This window comes from Alligator sinensis, unplaced genomic scaffold (genome assembly GCF_000455745.1).
Source record: "Alligator sinensis unplaced genomic scaffold, ASM45574v1 scaffold546_1, whole genome shotgun sequence".
Lineage (NCBI taxonomy): Eukaryota > Metazoa > Chordata > Crocodylia > Alligatoridae > Alligator > Alligator sinensis.
In genome coordinates, this window is record NW_005842061.1 from 909068 (window position 1) to 926282 (window position 17215).

The 17215-nt window shown below is 43.6% G+C and overlaps 1 protein-coding gene across 1 annotated transcript in view; it reads left to right on the forward strand.

The window, feature by feature from the left end:
• Positions 1-17215, forward strand: part of CDH23 (cadherin related 23) — a 569738-nt gene that overhangs the window by 371107 nt on the left and 181416 nt on the right. Inside the window, exons 15-18 of the mRNA XM_025203550.1 lie at positions 9777-9841; positions 11587-11824; positions 13787-13892; positions 14709-14836. Of these exons, the coding sequence (XP_025059335.1) occupies positions 9777-9841; positions 11587-11824; positions 13787-13892; positions 14709-14836 (537 nt within the window). The remainder of the gene's footprint in view (positions 1-9776; positions 9842-11586; positions 11825-13786; positions 13893-14708; positions 14837-17215) is intronic.

The following is a 17215-nucleotide window of genomic DNA, read 5'->3' on the forward strand; positions in this document are numbered from 1 at the left end:
GTGCCATTTGCCTCAGCAGCATAATAGTATTTTAGCTTGATGGTAACCTGTCTGGGGGTCGATAGCACATGCAGCACAGGCTGAGCCAGTGGTCTGAGTGCGTTCAAACTGGCTTAACTGTCTGTCCTTGTATTTCTGCCATTCAAGGGTGTGGAAGATGTTGGAAGAGAAGGACATTTTTTCAGAAGAAAAGAAATTAGCCACGACGCTTTCTGTGTAACACGTTAGTGGATTTGTTTTAAAGTCTGCGCCATTGTGCTGTATACAGAGTGAGATTTTGATCCTTCTGGGGCATGCTGGAGTTCACATTCAACTCAGAGACCCCCTGTTGAGTGGCTCCTCTCACCCTGTACTACCCTAATCTTTTTCTTAACCTTCATCTCCCCCCTCCCCTTTTTTCTTGTCAGCAAAAGAAAATTACACTTCCCCAGCATTGTCCATCACTGAAATAAGCACTTACAAATGCAATTATAAAGGGCCAAATGAGGGAATTAGTTTTGCTGGTAATGCCATCCATTCTGTAACATTGTCAAGCCTGTTATAAATCATTACCTCATCACTAGCCAATCCAAGCATTTTGAAAAGGCTTTTTATCTGGCTGCAACTGTCTTTTGCACTGCATGTAAAATTTAGGAAACAAAAGCATTTATTGGTAAGGCTGGACACCAGCAGGCAAAAAACATCCTTCTTTATTGTTTGAAAGTTTGTTGACCCTTCCATTCTATAGTAGATTTTATAAACTTTATTTTGAAATGCACCCACACACCTTTTGTTTTTAAAAGACTTTATATAATGATGTCCTAAATAAAGAATGGCGCACAAGTTAATATGTAAAAGTTTGGGGCCTCTCATACCAAGGAAAGCTGTAACTTGGTAAGCTGGCTGTATGTCAGAACTATTCAACTTGGCTCACACATTTTCTCATTTAAATAGCAGCCCTGTGGACTCTGGCTTCTGATAGGAGTCACCCACAAGGCAAAGCATTCATTAGTATAATACATCTAAAGATTGTGATAGGAGGAGGTGGGATAGACTGGGCTTTGCACTGGTGTGCAAGTGGGTTTGAAAAGTGTGTGCATAGTGACTGTCCTGTCCGAGATTCAAATCTTTGCAATGGCATTCAGGGGGAAAATCCTCAACACAGGCAAGGCAAAAATCTTGCTTACAGTCATGCACACTGTAAATTGCAGCATGCCAGGACTTCAGATTTTACATAGTCGGGGACTCTCCAGATCCTAGCTTCTGTGACAGGATTACTTTGAGAAAAAAACATCTTGGGGGTTGCATGTGAGTCATTTTTTTAATTGTTTCTCCACAGCACAGCACAGCACAGCATAGATATGAAAGAAGGTGTAGCAAGAATCGTACTTGTTACAGATAACATAAGTGTAATGTGAGTGGGTCCCCTCAGGTGTGTTGAGGGGACCCCTAATCTTAGCACACACCCCAGAGTCAAGTCACATGTCCCTGCATAGCACTCTTCCCCTCTGGCACATAGCAGCAGCAGAAATGGGCATTGCTTTCCACAGTGTAGCAATACATTTAGCTAAGCAAGTCCTCTGTTCATGCCAAGGAGCAGTGTCAGAAGAGACCCCTGTGGGACCTCATATATGCTAATACTGTAACCATCGTACCAACTTTCCATACCAGTGAACCAATTAAAAGGTCCAGTAGCCCCTGCTTGACCTTTCTATCCCCTCCAGAATAAGAACCAACCCTTTGCTTCAGTCAGTAATGGTCACATGCTGTGAACTCACTGAGGGCTATGTTCAGAGTCTTGTTGCATGGTCTCTCTTTACACCTGGGTTAGTCTGGACCTCTCTATTGAGTCCAGCTGCTCTCTGGATCAAACTCCTCTGCCTCTAGCCCATCATAGCTTTTGGATAATGGGACCAGTGCCATCTCAGAATAATAAAAAGACTTAGTTGCAACAAGCTACTTTATTACTGAGAAAAGTTGTTTGGTTTCAAAATGTAGTTGAGTAATGTAGTTTGCCAAAGAACATGAAGGTAAAATCTTCACATGTCTTATCAGATGCTTTTAAAAATCCCAACCTTAAAAGCATCCTGGTACCTAATATAACACAGGTTGCATCATGCCAGGTAAATTAATCCCCAGTACACACAAGAAATGTAGCCTATGTTAGTTTGCCTGGCAAGCGGAGGAAGAAAATCCCATTCAAATTAGACTGCACAAATATAAAGTATAATTTTCAATGAGCCATGATTTGGTGAATGTAAAATGTATCTTCACCATGACCTCCAAATCATACATTATCACTGTTGGCATTCATTTCCTGAATTTAATTTTTTTCCTCTCAGCCAGTTGGATTGTAAAGTTGTTCAAAAACTGTAAGACCTGTTTTTTGTTCTATAGAATGGGGAAAGTGTAATTTTCCATTTTCAGCTTGTTGATATATAATTGATAAGAGGTTTTTTGCTCAGACTTAAAGGTAAGTAGGTAAGGCCTCGGGCAGTGACCAACCATAGAAGCAGCCTAATATGTAGAAATGTTCTATGTAAATAAATAGCAAATGGAAATAGTTGAGATTTTAAATGGAAATAAATATGTAACTTAAATACAGCTGGTCGCTAGCATTAAATACACAGATCTGAACATGTATAGATGTGGACTTTCATTGTAAAGTGTATATGTATCCCTGGAAGAGCCTGACTTTGATCTCCCTTATAACAGTTTAACTCCATTTGCTTCTGTCCTGTTACTTCTAGACTGATTTACACTAATGTAAGGTCAGGACTGAGCCCTTTAAATCCACTTCACAAGTATAGCATGACTGACAGCATGTACACAGGAGAGGCCCAGGGCTAGACTATTAGAGTAATTACAGCTCAAGATTGATGTACACTAGCAGAGTTGTATGTGAGCCCAGGACTGGAATATTAGGGAGTGCTGCATGTCAAGACTGAGCAGTATTATCAGAGCAATGCATGTGATGCTTGAACACCATCTGCCCATGCTATACCTAGCTGTAGCCAGTGTTATTACTTGTTAATTCTTGAGAGCAGTAAAAAATCCACAAACTTCACTATAGAAAAGGAGTGGAAAAATAATAAAAGCTTTTTCTGGTCATATGCAGTTCAAGATTTCTTTCTTATCTTTCATTAATCCAGCACAAATGAGTCTTCCTGCCCAGTGAACTAAAGCTGGCATTTTGGACTTAATTGCACTGTTTATCAGAACAAGGGGCTGTGCTACATAAGCGTGCTCCTAATAATGAGGATCTTGAAGAGGCTAACATAAAAGAGCTGTTTTTGAGCACTACATGGTTGCAGATCCATAGGAACGCAGCACGCAGGACTCAACTCTGCTCTCATTCACCCGGAGTTTCTTATCCAACAGACAAACAGGCTGCAGTACCTTCTCATTCAGTCCAACTCAGTCAAGCCCAATGCCATCCATAGAGTTTTCTATAGGCTGCTATTTTAAGCCCATTTATGTACTGAAAATATCTACTTGTTGATACAGGTTTTCCTTGCTTTACGTTGTACATATGTTCCTGGAAAACAGTGCATAACTCGAATTCGCATAAAGAGAACCCACTTTACAACATAACAAATAGGGATGTGTTCCAACACCTCGCTTGTACTGACCCTCAGACCCATTTCTACCACTTTCACAAGACAATTTTGGTACTTACCAACACCAGGCAGTACACACAAGCACAGTGTGGTGGTGAATGTTTAGTTGGTGTGAAGAGAGGGTGGTGAAGGGTAGTGAAGTTCTCTTGCACTTCATTGATGGGCCAGAGAGAGAGGTAGGAGATAAGAAGCCATAACGGGGATTGCAACTACAGAAACACAGTTCGCAGACAATGAGTGAGGAGCACAGATCCACACAGGAAACTATATTTTGGTATGCGTCACTCCCACAATGCACCACACGAAGCAGCTGACTGAGGGATTCCACCACACCGATTGCATGAGAGTCAATTTACCTCACATATAACGAATTTTTGGTATAAATAGAGCCATCACCTAAGAGAATTTGCACATACAGAACCCACATAAAGTGAGGGAAACCTGTATAAGAGCATTAGATTTAAGACACATTATAACCTGCCTGACAGCTGACTTCCCAGGTACTTCTCCACTATTCAGACCCCTTCTCCCCCCGACCCTGCCTGTCTCTCACCCATTGATTCCTCAAGGGATTCCACCACACCGATTGCATGAGAGTCAATTTACCTCACATATAACGAATTTTTGGTATAAATAGAGCCATCACCTAAGAGAATTTGCACATACAGAACCCACATAAAGTGAGGGAAACCTGTATAAGAGCATTAGATTTAAGACACATTATAACCTGCCTGACAGCTGACTTCCCAGGTACTTCTCCACTATTCAGACCCCTTCTCCCCCCGACCCTGCCTGTCTCTCACCCATTGATTCCTCATTCTACATTTTCACTGACTACCTGTCTTGCATGCATACTAGCCCAGCCTCTGGCTTCTTTACTTTTCATTCCATCCAGGAAGGGCACACACCAACTGCTGAAACTTCCTCAGCCTGACGAAGGGTTTTCGAACCCGAAAGCTTGCTTAAAAATTGTTCTCCAGCTATTTAGTTGGTCTAATAAAAAAGATCAGATTCACCCAAAGAACCTTGACTGTCCTTATATTGGATGTGCTTTTCCAGCTACAAGTGGACTTTTCCCTGAATAAATAAGCTCTGAATCTGAAGGCACCAGGTCATTAATTTTTTATTTATGAAGTATTCTTTAATTAAGAGTCACCCTTCACTCAAGTGATGGGGAACTAGGATCTTGATATGGAAAATCCAGGGCTCTTCACTGTGTAGTGTAACTGGCAACCATGTTGATTTTGTTACAGCAATTGGCAAGGAATGAGCCTTAAATAAAGGCAAGAGAGAGGAGTTTGCAACAGCTGTGTAGAGCTGAAGGGATCATCAATTGAAGCAATACTAATACATATACTACTAATACATATGAAGGGTACCTGGAACCTGCAGAATTTGGATTTGACCCCTGGTACAGTCTCATTACTGCCTGCTTTAAAAGGCTAGTCATGAATATGGGGCATATTCAGCCAGAACCTATTCCTTCTCATTGAACAGTTAGGACTCTGAGGACCATTTGGTTGAAAGGCCATCTGGACATCTGTGGAGAGATGCACTGACCACGTTAACTCAGGGCAGCTTGAAAACTCTCCGTGGAATGAGGTTGGATCGAAAATGAAGAAACTGCTGGCTTGCATGCCTGCTTGTTAGCCTTATCCCTAATGGGGTGGAACGTATTTGGTCCGAGAGTTCAGGGAACCCTTTCCCAAAGCCACATTTCGAGCCAAGAAAAACTGAAGCCTGATGCTGAAGAACCACGCTGAGACGATTACCCCAACAGGAAATTGCAACCTCTCTCAGTTTCCAGCTGGCAGGGGAGGGAAAACACCTGGATGGTTTGCTTCGAGGGACTGAACCATTGCAAATTGATAGGTATGTGGTTCTCCCACTGAGCAATCCTTGCCAGACCAAACAGCAGTGTTGCTGAATAGAGCAATGGCAGGTTAAATGAAGAGATGGAAATACAGGACTGGGGGTGGAGAGGTCAAGCAGTTCCTTCTGTCCCTCTTCCTTCCCCTCTGACAGAGTTCTGATCCTCTGTGCTGAGAGCGCCTCCTTAATGCCAAGTGTCTAAATACCAGGATACTGATGCAAGGCTTTGATGGTCTCTTCAAGACAGCTGCTGGGTCTTAAAACAAAACATTTGGCCCTTCTTTCAGTAGTATCTCTCATGGTGCTTTATGATCCCCACATGGAATTCTCATTCTTAAAAGGGAAAATATGCAGATAGTCTTTCAAAGAAATCTCCTTTTGTCTGGGGGTGGGGCTGTGGTTGTACAAGAAAGAAATGCTCAATGTTAGCTCCTCCCCCTTGTGAGGGAAGAATGACTTCAGAGAAGCTTTTGGGCTAAGAAAGAGATAAATGACAAAGGCTCTCTCCTCTGCTATACTTAAGGATCTGTTTCCCTGGCCTCAACTTAATGGTACATTAACAAGGTAGTCTGTACCCTTAAGAAGGGGCAGCCATTCGTGTTAAGGAAGTTCAGCTTTGGGGTGTTTGATTAATGAGGGAGGGCCCACTGGAAGCATTGCAGTGCTTTAAATGTATGTAATTCAATGCACTGTTTTAAAAAGCTCCTAGAAGAGAAAACAAGAGAGAGGAAAGCAAACTGTAAGGAGAAGCCAGGCTGCTGGGCTGGGGAACAAGCCAGAGTGGAAAGTGGCTCTTCCCCTAATGTCCAGAGAGGATAGAGGAGTTGGGTTTGTTTGTTAGAAACTGAAGTTTGTTTTGTGAAAAATAACAATACCTGAGGAGCTCATAACAGAGCTAATAGGGCTGTGCGAAGCTTCAGTCGCTGATTCAATTCAGCAGAAATTTGACCCGGTTTGGTGGCCAAATCTCGAAATCGAATCCGGAGACCCTTTAATCTCTCCGAATCTAATTGGAAACCTCCGAATAGATTCGAAAAGATTCAGACATAGAGACAGCTTTAAATGTTTTTTCTACATACCTCAAGGTACCAGGCGGCTCATGAACGCTGCGATGCTGGGGGGAATGGAACGTCCCATGGGAGTATGGGGGGCTCCCCAGCACACTCAGCAGCAGACCCAGAAGTGGACCAGAAGCATTTCTGCTCCACTTCCGGGTCCACCGGGGAGCACACTGGGTCTTCCTGAATATACAACCTATACCCAGAGAAAGCCTTTTTCAGTGATCTGATCCCAACCATGGAGGAATGAAAGAGAAATACTGTTCTCTTGAATGGGATCCTGCCTACCCACTGTGTGGTAATTAATAGCAGAGTGGTTCTGTTTTATTTATTGAAATTAAAATGCACAGAATAACTGAAATGTTAGAGCATTAATAGTGTTTGAGTGGTATTGCAATTGATCCAATAAAAGATAACGCTCACAAAAATCCTACAGCAACAGTAGTCAGATAAGGTTCAGCTAAACGTACTGTAAGTGTAAAAGATTTGCCCTGCTGAAGTGTCATTACACGGGAAGCATTCACTGCCTGAGTTGGGAAGGTATTTGACTTCCCATACTCCTTTCTCACTCTCCATGCCCCATTTGCCTTATTTACCCCTATAAGACGGGCCATTGGCCGAGGCCAAGCCTAGATAAAGGGGCATGCTTAGGCTCCTGTTCTGTCAAGAGTAACTGAGGTCAGAAATGAATCATGAAGGTTGCCTCAGAGGGATCTATTCCACGCCAGTCCTAAAATAGATGGCTTTCTGATATGAAATGTAATTCTGACTCTGTCTTTCCCAGTTCTGTTGACACCAAAGCAGCCCAGTCGGGGCTCAATTTAGGAAATATATTAATAAAAAACAGTATAGTTTGGCAGTTTTATGCCATTTTTCTCATTTTAAAATAATTTTTTCTGGTCCTTTTTTCCTTGCTGCCAGTCATGTATATTTTATATATTCATTAGTGACAGGACTTTAAAACATGCACAAATCTTGCCTTGCTCACAGAGAGTGACAGTATGAGCTTTAACACACTTTGTTGGGGAGGTTGTTGTTATTTTGCTATGACCAGTCTGCAAAATCTGTCACTGTTCAATCAAGGTACATGTGTAGACTCTTGATGATGGGCCTCAATCTCAGCTAGGAACCAAAAGCACAGTAAAGAGGCACAGCCATTTCCTTCTTACATCATCCCCAACTTCTTAAATAACACCCCCCCCAAAACTAAGAACAATGAGATATTTGGAGCATTGCTTAGTTTTTCTGAACAACATCTGGTGCTGGAAAGGGAGTGTGTGTGTGCGTGTGCATGCATGTATATGTGTTACTGCATTCCTGTACATATAACTAAAGATTAGTTGATGTTTAAGAACTTTTAAATGCAAGTGATCAGAAAGCACTTCCGATCGCGCTATAAATTTTGTGCTTTACACAAAGCGCTTAAAGTTACAGTGCAATCAAACTTAACAGATGTTTGGCATTTGGTGGTGGGGGCTTGGGCTCCATGCACTGTGGGCAAGGCTAGGAGGCAGGGGACACTGTTGCCTGCCTCACAGCATTGCATGCCCTAGACTGTGGGAAAGTGGGGAGAAGGACTAGGTGTTGCCTTGCACCCAGACTGTCAGTGACAGCCTTTCATCCCAATGCCTCCTCTTCCCTAAGGCCAGGAAAGAGCCTAATGACTTGAGGGAGGGAAGTGGAGGGCCAAAGCTCTTGTCCTTAGTAGCAGAAGGCCACTCTTTGGGGGTCGGTACACCCCCCCTGTGTCATCAGACATTGGGGGCCCTCTCCCTCGGGTGGGGGTGCCAGCCAGGGCTGCCTGTCCCTCAATTGCTGTGCTGCTGGGAGCTGGCTGGCCATGCCACCGTGCTCATCCCCTGCCCATCCAGCATTCCCCCATGTGGGAGAGGGTCTTGGAAGGTCTGCACTCCCACCCAGTGGTGACATTAGGCACTGGAGACCCTTTCTCTGGGGTTGAGCACTCCCCCATGTGGGGTTAAATAAATTGCAGGGTGGGGGAGGTGCTGGGCTGGGCCAAGGCAGCCTTGGGGTTCAGATCCTATCCTACAGCCAGCCTGCTGCTTTGACAGTGCACTGGCCCAGCCAGCACAGGCCACTGACAAGCAGCAGCAGGCTGATGTATGGGGTGGGGTGAGAGGCCTGAGGGTGCACAGGCATGGCCCACTGAGCCCTGCATGGGGGGGTGCTGGGTAGGCAGGGGAGGGAGTGTGGTGGTAGGTGTCTCTTGACATTGCTCTTCTATTTTTTGTCCTTGTGAAGCCACAGGGAATAGGTTTGTAATAGTTAAATGAAAATAAAAGCTTTAAATTCCTCCCTTTTAGGGGTTTCCTGGAGCACCTGTATATTCAGTTGTAAAATTTCTGGAGTTTGTCTTTTGTTTTATCCCATTGTTTATTGCTATACTTTTTGTGTACTTACACATTCTTGTTTTAGTACAGGTATTTAACTTAAGCTACAGCCTGCCTAAAATTCCCAGCCACCAAACTTTTGTGGAAGTGGTATAAAAAGATCTTGATTGAGTGCTGTTATTTAGGGCAGGCTGTGAGTCAGGGGCACACAAAGAATACATTTTAGGGAAGCAAAAACATCTTAGTGCCAGACTGATAGAGTGATAAATGTCAGCTAACAAAATCTATGCAGGTGCTAGCCTGTAAATTCACTTGTAAAAAAAAAAAAAAAAAGGTGGAGGACAAAGAAGAGAAGCACCAGGTTTGTGTGACTCCCTCAAATACATTTTAGGTGCAGATCCTGTTATGTAGTCATGACAAGTTAGTGAATCAGGAAAGGTGGTAAGGAGTTCTATTCTTAGAGCAGTTCTTGTTGGGAATGTAGCACCTTCTTTTTACAGGGTATTCTAGAGAACAGAACAGATAAAGATAGTCTAGAACAGAGGCTCTCAAACTGTGGTCCGTAAGCTCCATTCAGGTGGTCCGCAGAAAGATTGCTGAACAATCGAGAATATCTGTAATTGGCCCTGCACTTGATTTATTTTTTCTGGAGATGGAGATCAGGTGGTCCGCCGAGACCCTCAGCAATTTTCAAGTGGTCCACGAAAAAAAAAGTTTGAGAACCACCAGTCTAGAAAGATGTGAGTAGGTCAAGACAGCAGCTACAGATAGCAGGGGCCTTGAATAAAGTTTCTTGTTTAGTTTTCTCATAATAAAGGTTTGCTCTTGAGATTTAACTTTAACGTCCCTGTACATATTTTTGTTATTAATATCTATTTTGTGTTTTAACTTCTTAGGCAACTGACAATGATGTGGGCACCTATGGGAAAGTTAGTTACTTCTTCAGTGATGATCCTGACAGGTAAGTGTGACAAAAACCTACATAGCTGCAGTTCTTTAAACTGCCTTCTTGGTCTTACCAGGAAGTCATTCAACTTTCCCTGTAATGCCTCATCTGAGAGAGAGCCTACTGAACACTGCAGTGTAGAGTTCAGCACCCAACCTCTTCATATAAAACCTGTTCCTGTTTTCACTTGGTGTTTTCCCCCCCTAACTATAGTTCTTTTGTTGATTTGGGTATTCATGAATTTAGAGACATATAGAGCTGATTAGTATAGATGGTTTAGTCCTGCTGCCATTGAAGTTAGGGACAAAACTTCCATTAACTTCAATAAGAGCTGGATCAGACCCACACTGGGTGCAGGTGATTTTTGAACTACCCCTGAACAGTACATTTCAGATTGACCTGGGTTTGATATCTGCACTTGAAAAAGGCTTATTAAAAATTGGAAATGGTTTAGGAAAAAGCTATAAAAAATTTGGAAAACAGCTTACAATGCAATACTTACTGAGCTGAATCTGCTCAGTTTATCAAAGATGGAGCTTCATCATAGAAGTTTTCTGACACACAAATAATTTTTAATCTATCAAAGGGAGGTATAACAAAGATGCAATTGTTCTTGTTCAACCCCATACTGTTGAGCTTGTTGCAGCACTTACTGAATACAGGTCTACAGCCTGTGAAATCACCTGTACTTGAGTGTTTGCATAAAGTTAACCATGTTTTTTTCATTTTTAATGCATATTAGGCAAACATTTGTCTAGTTTGGCTTAGACAGAGATGATCCTACCTTGGGTGGAAGGTTGAACTCTAATCTCTGAAGTCCAGCCTTTGGAGTCTAACCTCTGGAGTCCCTTTCAGCCTTGTTTTTTCATGATTCTATTATTGTATGATTAATTGCTTTTTTATATTGGGATTTATACATGCAAGTGTTCCTTGAAGTCAGTAAGAACATTTGATAAATCATATCATAGTCTGTAGAAAAGCTGCATGAGACCCACTTCTGCCACTGGTGTGTGAGCAGGGAACTGGACTGCCTCAGAGCAGCATTTTGATTTCATAGATTTCATAGACGTTAGGGCTAGAAGGGACCTCGGACGATCAACGAGTCCAGCCCCCTGCTCCAGGGGCAGAAAGTCATCAGGGATCATAGGATCCTAGCAAGATAACATGGCTCATTAGAAGATGATATCAAGAAAGTATCAAGATAATGTGATATTTTGCATGGCTCGTTAGAAGTCCTTTCTTAGAAAGAAAGGAGAGGGATATTGATGTTATAGCATAAAATAGGTAAAATTAACCCTTGTATAATCCCACTGGCTTCGCTGGGACCTGAAGTTTCTCAGCCCCCTTGAAAACCAAGTTGCTTCCTTAAGTGCCTTAAAATGGGTTTGAGTGCCAAAGTTTAAAAAGGTTGGTTTTAATCATTTTGTGCTGCAGGGTCTTTACTAGTTTGGCTTTAGCTCCCTTCATGCTTCATTTTCTCTATCTGCAGAATGATTTTGTCACACCTACTCCACAGTGGGGAGTTAGATTTAGTTGGTGTCTGGATTCTCCATGAGATCCTTGGCTGAAAGAAGCTGTTGAGTTGTGATGTGCTGCTGTCAAGAAGAGGCTAGGATATCAACACCAAGCATGCTGTAATATCCCACTCTTACACTGTTATTTCAGACAACTTCCCATCTGTCTGGAGAGAGGTTGATTTTTTTTTTTTTTTTGTAATTCCTCTGTCTCTTCCCCTCCCTCAACTTTTTTTGGCTTGTCAGATTCTCACTGGACAAGGACACAGGTGTGATCACGCTAATTGGCCGTCTGGACTATGAGACCACACAACGCTACACACTGACAGTCATCGCCAGGGATGGGGGTGGGGAAGAGACAACGGGGCGTGTGAGGATTAATGTTCTGGACATCAATGATAATGTCCCCACCTTCCAGAAAGACTCCTATTTGGGGGCTATCCGGGAAAATGAGCCTTCAGTCAATCAGCTGGTCCGTCTCAGGGTAAGAAATTAGAAAACCAGGTCACTTGCTACTTTGCTTCCCTTTCTCCATGCCCTCAGCCAGGAATCATTGAGGAGAACTGGAGCCAATGACCCAGCATTTCTCCAGCTTGTATAAGTCCTAGAAGAGCTGAGGAGGGGAGGGAATGAAGCAGTATGAAGCATATTATAAATCTTTTTCTCCTCCCCCCCCCCCAATCCTGTCTAATTTTTCTCTTGTACTCATCATTGTTATCTTTCATCCCTTCCTATTGAAAGGCAGTCTGAAGCTAGTGTGATGCAACTATACCTCTAGGAAGCCCTACAGAGAAAATGAGCCACTGTAATTAAACCCTTCATGGATGTAATTAAAGAGGAGCATCACTGGGTCAGCAGTATGGGGAGAGGAAGAAGGAGAAGGAATTGCTGTCCATCCTTTCCTTGTAAATGCTGTAATTAATCCTTAATGTGAAGGGAATTTAGCTGTGCTCTAACCGAGATGCTTACTTTCAGTATTGGCCCTTTCTTCCCCTCCTCCCAGCCTTCCTCCATTGACTACATGTAGGATTTACTGCATCACACTTTGTTACACTTGAAGTGATTGGGGCTTCCCTGAAGGCTCTCTGGATTTTGTGACAGAATTGGAAGGATGCTAATGAATTTGGCTCAGTATAGAACAGAAAGTACATTAGATGGGGAAAGTTGAATTTTGACTATGACAGCCTGTATTATCATCCCTTAGAAATTCCTGTGAAAGGCAGGGTTACAGGAGGACAGGAATCTACTGCTAAAGGGAGATGTAGCATTACCAAAGGCAGCAGAATTTTCATTTTGATAGGTTTGAAATTCATGAGGCAAGCACATTCATCTTCAAAATTCACCATCGGCATGACAAGCTGTACCAATGTTGACAAGCTCCCCAAATGTAGACAAGCAGAGCTTAGCAAAGGGGAGGAGAATTGCAAACCTTTTCCATCTAAGATGAATCTTCAACAGAGCTTCATTAGGAGTTCTCCATCCCCAAGATCAATGCTTCCTCCTGAATGCAAACTCATCTTCACTATCTTCTGAGCCTTGCCAAAAATCCAGCAGGCAGGTGCTAAACTGTTTGCTGCTGACAGAATTATAACCTTTTCCATGAAAACGGAGGCAATGGAAACCACTTACCTTCTTCACCATGGCAAAAAGACCTTTGTGTTCTGGACTCTTTGTAATGATCATTAAGCTCTGCTGTCTTTTCCCCAGAAAAGCAGATATGTGAGCATAGCAAAAGTGCTGCAGTCACATTGTTAAGTGTTTCACATCAATGTGTTTATATCCATAGATGTTTTGCTTCTGCCCACAGCAAGACAAAAAAAAGAAAAAAAAGATGGGGCATGTCAAAAGGCATTTCTTCCCTCAGAGACAGGATGGGAAGAAATTATGATTTCAAAACTCCTTTAACTACTACTGAACACCAGTTTGCAGACCTGGTGTTGTATGCATCCTTAATGACTGACTGTTTCTGGGTCTTCCCCCAATGAAACCAGTAGGCCAGGCTAGAAGGGAGGGAAAAGCCTTCTCCAATGTACCCACAAGTGGAGGAAAGAGAGGAGGTTTGACCTAAACCTGAAGCTAAAATATGTAGCCCAGAAGAAACCAGCAAGTGAACAATCAAGGTGGAAACTGATTCTCTCTGTTCACTACAAAATAAGGGATACCACAGGCACTACTCAGAATTAATTATATCCATTTTGAGGGTGAAAGGAAGGTAGTATACAGTATAGAAACTGGGGAAACAGATAAGGAAAATCCACTTATAGATGACTCTTACTTTACCACCTTTGTACCCACTGTCCCTTCCCTGCAGCTCTTTCTTCCTCCTCCTTGCCCTCTTTCTAAAAGTGTTTGCTTCATTGTTTCTTCTTCTTAGACAGCACTTTTTCTCAGACATGATTCATTCACTGGTGTGGTGATTCCAGGGCTTTCTTCTGCTTTAATTCAGGCAACTGATGAAGATTCTCCACCAAATAACCAGATCACTTACAGCATTGTGTATGCTTCTGAATTCCGGAGCTACTTTGACATTAGCATCTATGAAGGGTATGGAGGTGAGCACTGCTGAGGTACTGGCAGGGTGTCCCATGAGGAGGACAAACAAGAGACTGAGTGGGAGAAGGGATTGCTGCTACTCAGAAGGAAAGGGATGATTCAGTTAGACTTCGTTTCTGCTTGGGCATAGATTATAATTGTAAACATTGGCTTTCTGTGGAAGGAGACATGTAGCATGCTATGCTTCTGATTCATGCTATCCAGAGGAGGCCAAGGTTTTTTAAAGTGAGTAGTGATTTCAGGTTTATCAGTTTACAGGTGCCCAAATGACACCTTTGCAAGGGCTTCATTTTCAAAAACTGATCATCTGCCATCTGCAAATCTGGTTCCCTTGAATTTGGGGAAGAAATAGAGATGCCCTAAATCACACATCACATTAGAGAATCCTGACCATAGTCAGTGCTGGTCTGCCAGGAATTGCAGTTGCTAGCCTGTAAGAGGAATGGGAGTCGCTGTTGTTCCCCTGTTCAACTCATTCTGGCAGAGAGTAGATGGACATTGTTCCACTGGGTGACTAACATTGACTAATGTTTAGGTGGCTCAATTAATAGCACACTTACCTTGGAAAAGCTGTGGTTTTCTGCACTGGAGCCACTGCAGTAGGAGCTTGCATTTTAACCTCATCCAAACCAGAGATAGCACCAGCACTGATACTTCAGTGAGCGGGGTGGGGGGGAAAAGGATAGACAAGGCCCAAATGGCCAGAATTTGAGTGCTAGATGGAGTAGCTCAGATACTGTTCAACAAGTGTATAGATGAGTTAGTCAGTTATCTAGTATTAATTGCATTTAATCCAAAACTGTATGCCGTTTCAGTGATAAGTGTGACACATCCCCTGGATTATGAGCAAGTCTCCAACGGAGTTATTTACCTAACTGTGATGGCCAAGGATGCTGGCAACCCACCACTCAACAGCACAGTTCCTGTCACCATTGAAGTGTTCGTAAGTATAAGGAACATGTCCACTATAACCTCCCTACAGGGCACCATCATTCCACCAAGAGCAGAAGTTTTTAGCGTGACATACCCAGAGTGAGCAGCACTGGTAGTGCTAAACAAGCATGTCTTCCTGCTTGATGCCAGTGTTCATTTGAAGAGGTAATGCTTTGTACTTACCCAGGACCTTCATCCAAGGATCATAAAGGATTTTATAATCCCTGTGAGGTAGGTAAGTTTGATTCTGTTCATGGTTCAGATATCTAAACTGAGGCTCAGAAAAGTTACATGACTTACCCAGGACCATGCATCGGGTCAGGGGAAGAACTTGGAAATCCTGTCTTGCAGTTCCCTGATATAATCACATGATGCTTCCCCTGTGTTACTGCAGCAAGATCACCCAGCACCAGCATAACACAGTATATTTTGTACATCTAATATTGTGTATTTGTCTGTATTAATAAGTATACTCACGTGTTGACTTTTCTCTCCATTTTTGAAAAATTCCCTGTTAGAAATAACTTTACAAAATGTCATTCCTTTCCTTTCCAAGTATGTTCTTTTTCTTTCATGAAATATATCCACACCATCCTTTTAGTTTCTAGCTGAGAAGCAGCCTTACCAGAGGTGCCGATAGGTACCAGCTAGCAAATGTCTCTTATAGGGCGTGTGTAAATGAAACAGGGACCCTAAATTGAAGCAGTGGGTTTTAAAAAACGCCGCTTCAATGTAGGGCTGATTAAACCCCCATGTCATTCACACACCCCGCTGACTTACCTGCCTCTCCGGGGGGGAAGGGGAGAGCAGGTTGCCGGCAGGCAGAGCAGTCCCTGCGCCACGGTGAGGTTGGTGCTTCCCTCAGTGGCAGGGATGCCCTCCCCCAGGCAGTACCTGCCCACAGGCATCTGGCTCGGGCAGTCCTGGGAGGCACTGCAGCCACGGAGGGAAGCACTGGGCCCCCACATAGCTCAGGCAGGCAGGCAGGCTTCAGGGGTAGGGTGGGGTGATCAAGCTTTCTGCTGTTCTTGGGCAGAGGCTGCTTTCCCGGGCTGTGGCCAGGCTGCCTGCAGGGCTTCCTGCAGAGCCGTGAAGCTGCACGGGGCCCGGTGCATCGCTCTACGGCTGTAGGGGCAGCAAACTAAAACTTGGAGGTTTGCTGTGCCCCAAGTCATTTAAGGCTCATTACACCCCTGAATCTCCTACAGCAGCTGGAATTAATGCACAATACACCGCTGAGGTGTGCAAACACCGACACCATTAAAGCGGTGCAAAAGTACTTAGCCTACTTTAAACTGTCGTGCACATGCCTCTTGTTTCGTCTACATACAGCCTTAGTGGAAAGAGCTCACAAACTGTTTTTAGTGTGAGACACAAACATGGTGAAAAAGTACTTGCCAAGATAAAGATTTTGCTTTCAAACATTAATTTAGTAGTTTCAGGGTTGAAATTACAGAAGGCATCTGACTCATGGTCAGCTTGAGGGCCTAGCTCTTCTAGGTACTTTGGAATCCCTTAGCTTTAGGGTCTTCAAGATACTGAACAACATGTTAGGGTAGTTTTGAAGAAAGAACTGAAATATGACAATAGCTTTAATATTAGATATGTCCAAGTGACTGACAGAGTGATTCAGCAGACAGACGTAGCTCATGTGAGCAGTCAGACAGAAACAACTTAACCAAGATCAAAACCCTGTTCACCTCTTTCTTTTATACAATCATAGAAAATAAGATTTGGAGGGGACCTTAGGAGGTCATCTAGTACAACCCCCTGCTCAAACTAGGACCATCCTCAACTGTATCATCCCAGCCAAGGCTTTGGTTAACTGGGTCTTAAAAACCTCCAAGGATGGTGATTCCAGAACCTCTCTAGGTAGGTTGTTCCAGTACTTTACTACCCTCCTTGTGAGAGAGTTTTTCCCTCTGTCTAACCTAAATTTCCCTCACTGCAACTTGAGACCATTGCCCCTTGTTGTTACCTGCCACCATTGAGAACAGTCTAGCTCCATCCTCTTTGGAACCATCCAAGGTTCTGGGGGCACAGGTGGTGTTCTCGTCAATCCTCCCAGTCTCAGGCTATGGGCCGAGGAGGGAGAGGAGGATCCACGTGGTCAACCAAAGACTGCGGCGCTGGTGTCATCCGGAAGGCTTTGGCTTTCATGACCACAGCCCGCTCTTTGGCAAGAGAGGCAGCGAGCTGCTGGGAAGAGATGGCCTCCACCTCTCTCCCCTAGGGAGAAGGCTCTTCTCAGCCAGACTGGCTGACCTGCTCCACCGGGCTTTAAACTAAGCCCACTGGGGGACAGGGGCACTACTGCCACTGCTGGCCCGCTGAGCAATCCTTGCAAAGCCAGCAGGTCAAAGTACTTAAGGGAGCCCACCCCTGCCCG